Raw genomic sequence first — 13,694 nt, 5'->3', positions numbered from 1 at the left:
GTTAAAAAGAAAATCACATGACATGATGTTAACGTGGGTGTGGGGGGAGGTCGATTAGTAATGGAATGGTTCCCAGTAGGGGTGTAACAATGCATCGATCCTAAGATCTAATCGTGGTCAAGTTAATATTGAATCGTTGCCTGAAGAATCGTAATCGAATCGTTGTGGGGTCAAATATTTACACCCCTATTATTGACCTATAGTCCATTCATGCTGAGTGAATCAGTTCCCCCAGCCACATTTGTGTATTCAAAATGGGGGAATTAATTAACTGATCGAAAATTAATCTGATCAAATCGAATCGTGGTCAAATGAAGAGATTTCATGATGCATTGAATCGTTTGGTGTAATATTTACACCCCTAGTTCCCAGTGACTATCTATTTAGAGCCATATGAAATCCGCGTTCACGGAATCGCGGACGGAATCGCGGAATTCACCAATAAAAATGCAAAACGTGGAATATTGCAGAATTTGGCATAATCTCAACTGAAATTCCGTTTTTGGGTGGAACGTTTGGTGCAAAGCAAACATGACCGGGGACGCTACAGCGGGTTACACACAACAAGCAGCAGTGCTCAAGCGTCTGGCTGCTTTGATGTTAACGTCGTCAATAAGCCCTAAATTCAGAGCAGAACAGTATCCAAATGACTTTTATGCCTCCGGCGATAAGGTGTTTTGCAAATTCTGTCCACGTTCCGTGGACTGGACCCGCAAAAACACGTGCAACACTATTGTGATTAAATAGCTATGTAACGTTAGGACATAGGACTATTGGAAATGATAGCTTCTAGCTAAATCTAGTGCACCCATCCATTTGTTTAATGCAAACGAGTGTCATTATACACTGTCCTTTATAAACGAAATAAACTAAAGGTGCCTAAATTATGCATTACTATATTTCATCACAATATAATAGATATAGCTAGGCTACTGACATTGTCATTGTGATAATGTCAGCAGTAGCTAGCTGTATGATTATCTATTGTTTACAGAAATGTGTATTTTAATTTTGTCACAATATTATTTGAAAAATATTGTGTAAAATTGAACTGTATTTCTGAGTTGCAGCACTTAAAAACATTAAATGGACTGTTATATCTTATTCAATTGTTGACATTTATTCATTCCAACTTATTAGACACTATTTCTGATGGTAAAATGAGCATAAAAAGCAAAATACAGAATTCTCAAATATAAAAACGGAATTTGGAAAATAATAAAACGGATTTCATATGGCTCTACAGTATCTAATAGTAGTTTTGTGAGTTTCTATTGTTTAGTTCTTTGTTATTTTATGACTTGAAATGTTGTAGAAAACCAGATTTGTCAAAGCCGATTAAAGGTCTCTGCATCTTTTATGTATTGGTAGCTTTTTTTTACATCTACTTTTTCGCCTCCTGTTTTTCTGTGTTTTTCTCCCATCCCAATTTAGTTGTTATGCCAATTCCCCCCTCCCCTTCCTGGTTGTTGCTCGCATGTGCCCCCCACTGGTCGGTCTAGGGAGCCCTGAAGTCTATCAGATGCTTCCTCCGAGACATAGAAGACAGCCAGCAGCATCTTTTCACCTGCCAACGCGGACTCTCATTGGCGAGGTGTAACGTGTGGGAGGTCACACTACCCTCGCCATCTCCCTCCCTCGCTGTGCAGGCGCCCTGACCGACCTGTAGGAGTCGCTGTTTACAACGACCAGAATACCACTCCACCGGCTTCCCTCCCGCTGACTCTGCCAATTGAGCCAGTATGACGGCCGGCCAAGCCGGAGGCAACGCTGACAGCCGGATTCGATACCAGTGTCTCTCGCGTTGGTGACGAGTGCTTAGTCCGCTGCGCCACCCAGCCGCCCCTCTGTATTGGTAGCTTTTTGAGAAGTTTCATTTGACACGGATAGGATTTGCAAGGAATGTGTGGTTGTTGTTCTTTATTATGATATTTCATATATAATAATATATTATTATAATGTATATAATAATTGTTTACTCCATAGGCTGAAGGCGGCATCACCAGAGGATGTGGAATACTTCAACTGTCAAGAGGAACTGATGGACGACCTCCACCTACAGTATCAGTTTGTAGAGAGAATCATAGGTGAGCTCTCTCTAACACCTACAGTATCAGTTAGAGAATCATAGGTGAGCTCTCTCTAACACCTACAGTATCAGTTAGAGAATCATAGGTGAGCTCTCTCTAACACCTACAGTATCAGTTAGAGAATCATAGGTGAGCTCTCTCTAACACCTACAGTATCAGTTAGAGAATCATAGGTGAGCTCTCTCTAACACCTACAGTATCAGTTAGAGAATCATAGGTGAGCTCTCTCTAACACCTACAGTATCAGTTAGAGAATCATAGGTGAGCTCTCTCTAACACCTACAGTATCAGTTAGAGAATCATAGGTGAGCTCTCTCTAACACCTACAGTATCAGTTAGAGAATCATAGGTGAGCTCTCTCTAACACCTACAGTATCAGTTAGAGAATCATAGGTGAGCTCTCTCTAACACCTACAGTATCAGTTAGAGAATCATAGGTGAGCTCTCTCTAACACCTACAGTATCAGTTAGAGAATCATAGGTGAGCTCTCTCTAACACCTACAGTATCAGTTAGAGAATCATAGGTGAGCTCTCTCTAACACCTACAGTATCAGTTAGAGAATCATAGGTGAGCTCTCTCTAACACCTACAGTATCAGTTAGAGAATCATAGGTGAGCTCTCAGGGCCCTTTCTCACTCACCCTATTTGTTTCTATTTCGTTCCGTTCTGGCCCGTTCCGAGATCTGATGCGAACTCCCCCCCCTCTCCCCCCTCTAGTTTGCGTACACACTGCAGTCTTGTTTCGTTCCGGGTTCTGTTTACGGTTTGCCTTTTGAGCGTTTACGCTTGCCGTAGGTGATGTCACGTTCGAAAATGTAAACACAGGAAGTGTTAACATGGCGCTGGAGACTGAATGCTGATATAAAATGAATAAATAAGCAATAAATATGAAGTTATATTTGAACCTCTGTTGTCAAGCCTTGTCAATATAACCCACCCCATTTTATCACGAATGGATGGTGTTGTAGAGTTCGCTTTTGAGCGTTTCCCAGGGCTAACGCTAAGCTAACGGTTAACGCTAGTTAGCTTAGCCTAGTCTAGTATAGCCTGTAGGACTTTCTTTTCAGCAAAGAACGTGCAATAAACAAAACGGATACATTCACTGTGTGTTCTGCCTGTCATTTGTTGATGAAACAAAACTAACATCAACACAAGTGACCACCAAGAGCGGATAGTTTAGTCTCAAAAAAGATCGGTGACTTTTGTTAGCTACATTGTTAGCTGCATGCTAACGTGAATGGAAGATGCCATTATAACAGTATAGCATTGTGGCTAGAAGCTAACGTTAGCTCACGCTAGTTAGCCAGCACCAAACTGATGATATCGGGAGCCATCAGTAGCTAGATAACATTAGAGACAACACTGTGTGTATTAAACAACGGTGAATAGATGGCTGGGCCATTTGTTTAATGCTTGTTAAGATTGAAAGAGGAGCTCTGAGCTAACAGGGTCTGATAGCTAACGTTAGCCAGCTGCTTATGCAATCGCCGAATCGGTAATGCTAGCAGAATGAATGGATGTAAACTTTATTTAACATATTGCATATGGGTACAATACGGCTCAATACAAACAATTGTTAAGGGAATGCAGACTGTTGTAGCTTGGACTGGGGTCCTTATAACAATAACTTCATGTTTTCATCCACTTGTTTTTGGTTGAGGTCTGAACTCTCAAATTGCCCATAAATATAGTTTTTGTGGGTATTCTCCAGTTGTTGCTGTGTGTGGTGTTATCTGCCCAAAATTCAAGCAAGCATGACAGTAACGACGTTGTGTGTGTCACGTCCCCCGCACCCGCACGGCCCGATTCCGAGACCACCTAATCCAACTGATCCCGTTCAGCGGGAGGTAAAACGAATCAGCGCCGTTTCGCATCGCAAAAGGGGTGAGTGAGAACACTCCCCAGCGTTCCCGGGAGCAGTGATTCGATCCCCAAACGTGAGTGAGAAAGGCCCCTCAGACACCTACAGTATCAGTTAGAGAATCATAGGTGAGCTCTGAGACACCTACAGTATCAGTTAGAGAATCATAGGTGAGCTCTCAGACACCTACAGTATCAGTTTGTAGAGAGAATCATAGGTGAGCTCTCAGACACCTACAGTATCAGTTAGAGAATCATAGGTGAGCTCTCAGACACCTACAGTATCAGTTAGAGAATCATAGGTGAGCTCTCAGACACCTACAGTATCAGTTAGAGAATCATAGGTGAGCTCTCAGACACCTACAGTATCAGTTAGAGAATCATAGGTGAGCTCTCAGACACCTACAGTATCAGTTTGTAGAGAGAATCATAGGTGAGCTCTCAAGTCAAGTCAAGTACACACGCACACTTATGGCCAAAAGGAAAGGCCACTTTAAATTAGAATAACAGGAACAGTGTATTGCACTACCAAAGCTACCTAGCATGTCCTATATGCTCTGTAAATAACTATGTACAGATACCGAGATGTCACACCATGTTACCTGTTACCCGTTTATTGCACAATGTTGTTTTTTTATTGGATTCTATTATATGTTGTACCACTGTATTGCACATCGTTGCGGGCAAGACCACCCGCATTTCATTGTATACTTGTATGCCGTGACAATTAAAACTCTTGACTTGACTTGAGAGCCCCGGGACGTCCGGGGACCCACCCAGAGCCCGGTTCGCAGCATTTTCTGGCCCCCTAAATGGAAATCAGGCTAAGTGTTGAGCTCCAGGCCCTCCACTCGTCCCGGTGTGCCCAATCTTAAGCACTCTCCCGGGCCTCGCAAGTTCAAGGAGCTGCCCCCGGCCATCTCACCGCACCAAGTCGGGTTTGGTAACGCCGAGTCACATATAAGCCTCTCTCTAATAAAGGCCTGGTGCTCTTTGCAGCTGAGGTAAATACAAGACCCGTCCAATATTAGAGGAAATACGGTATTTACTGTAACTATTAACAGTTATAATATCTCTAAATAGTAAAAACCTTTGTTAAAAAAACCAGTCAGTTTGTGACACCTAACGGAACGTAGACCAATCTCAGTCACTCTTATTGTCTGGGACCAAATTCGGCCACGCCCCATTTTGCGCGACATCCAGGCTTTTTTTTACCGTCAGTGTTTGGGAATTTCATGTCGACAGGTAGATGAAGTGAAATTATACTTATTTTAGAATATATATATATCAAATTTCATGAGTATTCATCTATATTTAGTCATCTAAAGACTATTAGATATGAACCTATGTACCAGTAAAAAGTGGGAATCTCTAGAATGTGTTTTGGGCGACGGTGTTTACGGAAGTGCGGGGGTAGCCTTTCAAGTAGACTATACACAACACTTTCTGTTGTCAGTAGATGGCAGCATTGGTTTAAAATTAAAAGGTGAAAATGTGAAAACTACAACATGAATCCAATTCCCAAGACCTTTAGCACAGGTCACTGGGACGCGTCTATTCTTTGACGCGATCTGAACAGCGTTAAACTATTAATGGGACCTGAGTACAGTGATCGAGAATGGTCACCTAATTATCTTAGCAAAAGTGCATCATTAGCATTATGTTTGTTGTCTAAACGGGAACATAATGGTACAATTTAAGATTAGAATGTTATCCGCATATAAAGGACAAATAAAACATCGTTAATTTGTAAGAAACCTCAATGAAAACGGCGCAGGGTAAGTTATATTCGCTATTGTTATGAAAATGTGATAGAATCCTATAAAAATGTGGACGCATTTGTTCACCGTGACTGTAGTACCTGCTTGCCAAGGCCTTAAATATGCAGCCACACTTTTCAGTTTTTCTCTGCTCTGAGACTTGAGGTTCAAACCAGGTTCAAATAATCTATATCTTCTTCAAATATATTCCGATTTCAATGTACGACACGTTGTTCGAAAGCTTTGCATTCTGTACTTTCTGTAATCACCTTAACGCTTTCACTGCCACACTACCAAACGGGTTAACCCTTTCACTGCCACACTACCAAACGGGTTAACCCTTTCACTGCTGCACGACAAATGGTTAACCCTTTACCATCACACTGTAAAGGGTTACTCTTCTGTAGTGTGTCGGTGAAAGGGTTAATTATTATAATCTTGAGGGAGACTTGTGCCACGACGAACCGCTGGGCCTCGGACACACGTATATAGGGTTGGGCACCGAGAAACGGTTCTAATAGGAACCGGTGATAGCTCCGTGATAGTAAAGGGCTAACCTTCTGTATTGTCACAGTGAAAGGGTTAACCGGCTGTCGTGTGGCAGTGAAAGGGTTAATTTAGATTCTTAAAAAAATAAATGTACTTTGTTAATTAATACCCTAGTTACAGTACAGCAACCAAATTAAACTGTATCAAGTCAACTGACAATGTGAATAGTATGGGAAAAAAACACGCGCATATATGTGACCCGCGTTCCTTTCCTCCTCGCAGGGCATTCGAACCAGAAGTCGGCGGCAGGGTTCCCGGACTACCTGTGCAAGTGGCAGGGCCTGCCCTACTCGGAGTGCAGCTGGGAGGACGGCGCCCTGCTGAGCAGGAAGTTCCAGCGGTGCATCGACGACTACATGAGCAGGAACCAGTCCAAGAGCATCCCCTCCAGAGACTGCAAGGTAGCTGCTCCCCTCCTCTGCTCTGCTCCTGCCTGGGGTTCACATTCAGGTTCCTTTATTATTGTCACTTATTTCACTGTACTTTACAGCAAGAACAGTGACATTCTATTTATTGTGGTCCCTCGACCATAGCAGCTTCTATCTTAATAAGATTCTTGATAATAAATAAGATAAAAAAATTTAAAATACAATAAATGTAGCATAGAATAAAATAAGATTACTAAAATAAAGATGACTATATACAGTTCTAAAAGTGTGCAGTGCAGATAAAATAAGATACAAATACAATAAATGTAGCATAGAATAAAATAAGATGACTATATACAGTTCTAAAAGTGTGCAGTGCAGATAAAATAAGATGACTAAAATAAAGATTACTATATACAGTTCTGTGTCAGGGTGTAGATATTATACTATATACATTTTAAATAACAAAGATGGCTATGTACAGTTCCAAGAAAAACTGCCCCCCCCCCCCTTGAAAGATTTAGATAAATATTTTTCAAAACCTGCATTCGAGTGCATTTTCATAGTTACAAATGAACATTTGCGCAGTTTTACCCGTTCACTCACACATTCACACACCGACGGCGGAGGCAACCGTGGAAGGTGCCGACCTGCTCATCGGGAGTAGTGAGGGGGTTAAGTCATAGCTGTCAACCATCCTGCTTTTCCCGGGATTGTCACGTATTTCAACCTTCCTCCCCGCCGCCATCCCGTTCCCGTATTTTTCCAGTTTAAAATTTTTTATTTAATTTGTACAAAATGGCTGCATTTCCCCTCCGTGACGACAGGTGGCAGCAGTGTAGATTAGAACGTTAGCACAGGAAGTCAGACCGGAAGACGGTTGCCACCATGAAGAAGAAGAACAGCGACCGGATAAAGGAGTGGTTTAGCGCGAAATGTATTACATTCTACAACTACCTACCTACAAAACGGCTCTGCTACAAAAGGCAGAGAAGCTTCTTCTTCTTCTTCTTCTTTTTGGAGTTTTACGGCGGACCGCCACCTACCGACCCGGGGATCGGGCCAGTCTTCCAGTCCCCCCTCTCTAACCCCTACTCTAACTACCTAACCTACAAAACAACTTCCTACAGCCACACTGGTCCCCATCCCTGTCAACCTCCATCTACATTATACTATATACCCCACTCTCTGAATCACGTATAATTCAACTTTCTATCTAACTTCCACCTCTGACCCTTTCCCTCAAACCCTATCATACACCCCGACATTTCTCAAACATGAGAAAGGCAGAGAAGCTTCTTCTTCTTCTCTTCTTCTTTTTGAGGTTTAACGGCGGCCGGCCACTTGTTAGGGCATTTACCGCCATCTTCTGGTATCCTTTACCTCCTACAATATCCAATTCCTCTCACCTTCATGGAGTGCAGCTAATGCTGCTACTTCCTGACTGAGCCCCCCTCTGCGAGACACTCCTTGCCCCCTGCTGGCTGACTCTGGACTCCTTGGTCACTCACAGCCCCCCTATCTAATTCCCAAGCCACCTCGTCCCATTTCAGACCTTCCATTCCCAAATGTTGAACCGCTATCCTAACAATCATCTTTACTCTATCATTTCTACCCTCAATCTCTGCCACAGTATTAACTACCCCTGCAACGAAGGCCACACCCTTTCTGCAACATGCCCTTCTCCAAACCCGTGGACCCTATCTTGACTTCCCTGTCCTACCCTCCTACCGGCAAAGTGGGGTTGTTCCCGGAGAGCTCACTCTCGGCCGTGGTTTCTCAGTGTATAATGTATGGTGCTCTCCCTCAACATGCGAGTAGGGTGAGACAACACCATTCTTTAGTCCAACTAATACCCTACTTTATACTATATTATTGTCAGTAGTTTAATGTAAAGTCAGTCTTACATTCACACTGATTTAACGTTGCATATACCCATAATCCATTGCTGTATTAGACGTACCAGTATAACTTTTGTAATATGAATGAAGAGCAAATGTAAAGTTAATCAATACACAATGAAACAATATCTTTATCTATATCACATGTCAAAACTACTTTAATAAAAGAAGATTTCCGTTTTTCATTTCTACTCATTCATCCAAAACAAGACAGCAATTCTACTTCTGCATGCACCGGGAGAATTGACCTCATAGCACAGATTTGGAGTTGATAGAATGGACATTGCTGTTCTTAGGAAATGTTGCACATGGTGGAAATAATGGAAATCAACATTTCTAACATTAACATTTAGTGTATGTTTAAAGTTGATACATTGAGGCATGGTAGAATTTCACTTTATATTACAGCAGTATCCGTTTTTAACTGTCTGACACAGACACTATAGACACATGTTAAAAGTCAAAGTCAACTTTGTCATTTTCCAATTTGTGCAAGACATACAGAAAAATTCAATTACGTGCCCCCCTTCCTACTGTGTATATAGAAAGAGACCATAAACACAAAAGTAACATAGGACACAATATACAACACACAGGACTATGTACAATATAAACAGTGCCTACAATTAAATTAATGAATGAATTAAATAAGAGGTAAAAGAGAACTTAGTGTAAATATACTTTAATTTGTGTCAACGTTATAAAAATCCAAATTAATTATGATACACCACAATGTGCCCTTTCTATCTACCGTATTCTAAATCTATGGCCTCGCGATTCCACGGCTGTGCAGTGCAGACTATATATATATATATATATATATATATATATATATATATATATATATATATATATATATATATATTTATACATACGAGGGGGAGGAGACTACATTGGGAGGGGGCGGGGCGGGGTGAAATATCCAGTTTTTTCACATCCCAATGTTGACAGCTATGGGTTAAGTGTCTTGCTCAAGGACACTTCGACACACTGCCCGGGAGGAGTGGGAATCGAACCGGGAACCTCGCGATTACCAGACGACCTCCTGAGCCCCTGTCGCTCTCCTGTAATATGGTTTTATGATCATACGCCTCTAACATGAGAACACTTGGCTGGTGATGTAACTAGAATGATTGGCCAAAATGTGCCGATACACTACCCTCTAGTGCAAAAATGTTTTACAAATAAAAAATGTAACTATAAATATATATAAAATATGTATCATTCCATTTGGGCTGTGGGGGTGCTTATTGTCTGAAGGAGTCGACTGAAGGCTTCTTGTCCTCTGCAAAATCATGCGATTGGTCCACTGATGGATACATCTTGATATTTGTCTAGTCTAGTGTGTTCATTAGACAGGTGAAATCCTCTTTCAGTGCCTCTGTGCCCGTTTTCTTAGGCAGTTAGCCTCACTGGTATGCGCGCCATTAGCGTTAGCCACGCTTCTAGGCCTCTTTGCTTTTGGAAAGAATGAACCAAAAAAAATATATCAATATTATTTTTTTGCATTTGACTAAGAGGTTGGCAGTCGACTACTCCTCCTTTTGATCGATGAGTCGACTACTCGACTAGTCGGGGTCACAGCCCTACCAGAATCATTGGTGAAATGACTCTAGATTCCCTGCTACTGAGCCTGACACCCCGTCGTTCTCCTCCTCAGGTGCTGAAGCAGAGACCCAGGTTTCAGCCCATGAAGAAGCAGCCGACCTACATCGGAGGAGAGGGCCTGGAGCTCCGGGACTACCAGCTGGACAGTCTGAACTGGATGGCCCACTCCTGGTGCAAGTACGTCTGCTAATGAGTCACATCATCCACTGCTTGTATCAGTCATTCTGCCCACTCCTGGTGCAAGTACGTCTGCTAATGAGTCACATCATCCACTGCTTGTATCAGTCATTCTGCCCACTCCTGGTGCAAGTACGTCTGCTAATGAGTCACATCATCCACTGCTTGTATCAGTCATTCTGCCCACTCCTGGTGCAAGTACGTCTGCTAATGAGTCACATCATCCACTGCTTGTATCAGTCATTCTGCCCACTCCTGGTGCAAGTACGTCTGCTAATGAGTCACACCATCCACTGCTTGTATCAGTCATTCTGCCTATTTGTTGTCATAAAGGGCTGGTGGAGCGAAGATGCCAAACGCAATTTTTTTTTACCAATCCAAATTATGGGTATATTATTCACATATTTTCTGGAAGACATTGCATTGTTCATTTGGAGGGGAGCGGGGAATTTTAGCTCAAAATAAAAGCCTGTTTTATGCCAATGTTTATAAATTAGCAAATGTAAACGAACCTATTTAACAGTCTATTTAAATGACTGTCGCCCCCTAACTCTTAACTCTCTCTTTCTTATCACTCTACTACACTCTCTTATCTACTTCTCACCCTCTTCTCTTTCTACTCTTATCTCTCTCTCATCTCTTATATCTCTCATCCCTCTATCACTCTCTCTCTCTCTCTCTCACCCTCTCCTCTCTAATATCTTATCTCTCATCTCTCTCACCCTCTCTCTCTCTCTAATCTCTCTCACCCTCATCTCTCTCTCACCCTCTCTCTCTAATCTCTTATCTCTCTCTCATCTCTCTCTCTCTCATCCCGCTCTCTCATCTCTCTCACCCTCTCATCTCTCTCACCCTCTCTCTCTAATCTCTTATCTCTCTCATCCCTCTCTCTCCTCTCTCTCTCACCCTCTCATCTCTCTCTCATCTCATCTCTCTCTACCCCCCCCCCCCCCACGTCTCCAGAGGTAACAGCTGTATCCTAGCAGATGAGATGGGCCTGGGGAAGACCATCCAGACCATCAGCTTCCTGAACTACCTGTTCCACGACCACCAGCTGTACGGGCCCTTCCTGCTGGTGGTGCCCCTGTCCACGCTCACCTCCTGGCAGAGGGAGGTCCAGCTCTGGGCCCCGCTGATGAACATTGTGGTCTACCTGGGGGACATCAGCAGCAGGAACATGGTACCTGGAGACCTCCACGCACTATGAATTTAACATGATAAGATAATAATGAATGAATTAACACTATGGTCGCCAAAAACGCCGTACCACGTCATTCCCCGCCATGCTCATTCTGCCAAAGACGCCGTACCACGTCTTTGATATCAATATTTCAAAAATCTGTGATCGAAATCATATTTCTCCCCCGGAGACTTGAGATCTACTGTTGATCCCCTCTCAACTCCAACGGTTCAAGAGCGCCATCTGGTGGCCGATCGGTGGATCGCCCAGAGCGGAAACAGGAAATGGAAGCTGGTGCTCATTCCAATTCGGTCCGATCACTCGCTAATAGTCCCAGGACTCGAGCTAGACACAACGGATAGCAATCCGTTACCAATAACTCGATAAACAACATGATTTGGACGTATATACTATTATACAACCTGGAAATGGATCGCATATTTCTACATCCCATAATAGGAATATTTCTGTTCCACGCTCATCGCCCAACGCTATGAGGAAGCTACGGTAAGATTCAGCGTTATTTTTTAACGTGTTCGATACTAACTGCTCTAATGATCATATCACCCACACTAGATGAATCATCTAACGTTGGCCACGGAATTATAAACGACCCCCCCCCCCCAATCCGGTCAACATCAGATGATCAGTAGTAACTTCTAGAAGCACGTCCATTTGAAATTTTTTATCTCGCGCAGATTCCTATCAAACTGTATTTGATCATCAATATAATGCATTTGGGGCTATAAATCACGTTCTGGAGAAAGCTGCAGAAAACGATAAAAACATACTTATACTTTAGACCGTATTTTAGTATGAATATGTGAATGAAAAAGTATAACGTTGCTACACCCTGAACAATAGATACTTGATGTTGAATGGGCCATAGTAATGTCAATTTAGCAATACAATTTAAAAAGTTATAGCCCTGCAAAGAAGGGGAACTTCTCCATAGACAAATAGAGCTGGCGGAGGATGGTACCGTAATTCCTCTAATAGTAACCGGTATTCAATTACAAACCGGGTCTCTATTAATGGCCGGGTGCGCTCTTGAGCTAAGCAATTATAAGCCGACCTCCTAATACAAGCCGGGTTACTAATATACTGAGCTGCATACTGAGCTGCTACGGTAAAGTTACTTGATTTCACTTTGAAAACGTTGAAATGACCAGTGACCACCTGTAATTGCACTGTTTACTATTTCATACAGTACTTGGTTTCAATAAATGAACCCAGTACATTTTACTGGGTTCAAACTGACACAAAATGTTGATTTATTCATTATGATCCGTTTGAAAATTAGAAATATAGGCCTCTCTCTTATACATGCCTCCTCTTAATAAAAGCCTGGTACCCGCTACAGTTTAAGCAAATACAAGCCCGGGTCACTATTAGAGGAATTACGGTATATTAAGAATATAAGCCTGGCGACCAAAGTGTTAATGAAAGTTTATTTTTGAACATGTATTCTCCATATTCCTCCAAACAAATCACGGTATCTAGCTCCGTCAAACAGAACAATCATAACAATTTTTTTTTTAAATATATTTATAAACAAAAAGTCAAGAACAATGTATTTAGTTAGCAGACATGTCCAAAAAGGAGTAGAGGGAAGCTAAGCTTATTGATCCCTACCCCCTTACATTTACATTTGTTCTTCCATTAATTTGACTAGATATAACATAATTTAGTATAATACAATATAGAATATACTTTTACTTATAGTACGAAAAGAAAAAAAATTTAATCGCTTGACGGCAGTGAATACAGTACAGCACTACATAACACAATATAACATAACTTTCCTCATTACTCATTTCTATATTTCTCTAATGTGTATTTTTTAAGCTGCTTTTTAAATTGTGCCATATGTTTACTCAGTTTGATGTATTCAGGTAAATTATTCCACAACTTCACTCCACAAACGGATATGCACGTGCTTTTCAGCGTAATAATATATTTATAATAATAATAAACTTGATTTGTATAGCGCCTTTCATCCAAGAATTGCAGCTCAAAGTGCTTCACAGCAGTAAAAAAGAAATTAAATTAAAATTAACACAAAATTGGCATAAAATTTGAACAAAATGGTGCAGACATAAAATGTTTATAAAATAGATAGCAGCTAAATAGAAAACGGTAAGGCATAGAACATTAACCTCTTAAGCCCGAGCGGTCCGGTACCGGTACGAGATTGAT

General features: G+C 41.7%; 1 protein-coding gene across 1 annotated transcript in view; it reads left to right on the top strand.

Annotated features, from left to right (window-relative positions):
• The window catches only part of chd1 (chromodomain helicase DNA binding protein 1), an 84,871-nt gene that overhangs the window by 22,563 nt on the left and 48,614 nt on the right, over positions 1-13,694 (top strand). Inside the window, exons 8-11 of the mRNA XM_084326650.1 lie at positions 1,987-2,087; positions 6,484-6,662; positions 10,191-10,315; positions 11,279-11,495. Of these exons, the coding sequence (XP_084182776.1) occupies positions 1,987-2,087; positions 6,484-6,662; positions 10,191-10,315; positions 11,279-11,495 (622 nt within the window). The remainder of the gene's footprint in view (positions 1-1,986; positions 2,088-6,483; positions 6,663-10,190; positions 10,316-11,278; positions 11,496-13,694) is intronic.

Source organism: Notolepis coatsorum (assembly GCF_963971535.1).
Source record: "Notolepis coatsorum genome assembly, chromosome: 12".
Lineage (NCBI taxonomy): Eukaryota > Metazoa > Chordata > Actinopteri > Aulopiformes > Paralepididae > Notolepis > Notolepis coatsorum.
The sequence above is the reverse complement of the archived record's forward strand: the minus strand, read 5'-3'. Positions and strand labels throughout refer to the sequence as shown.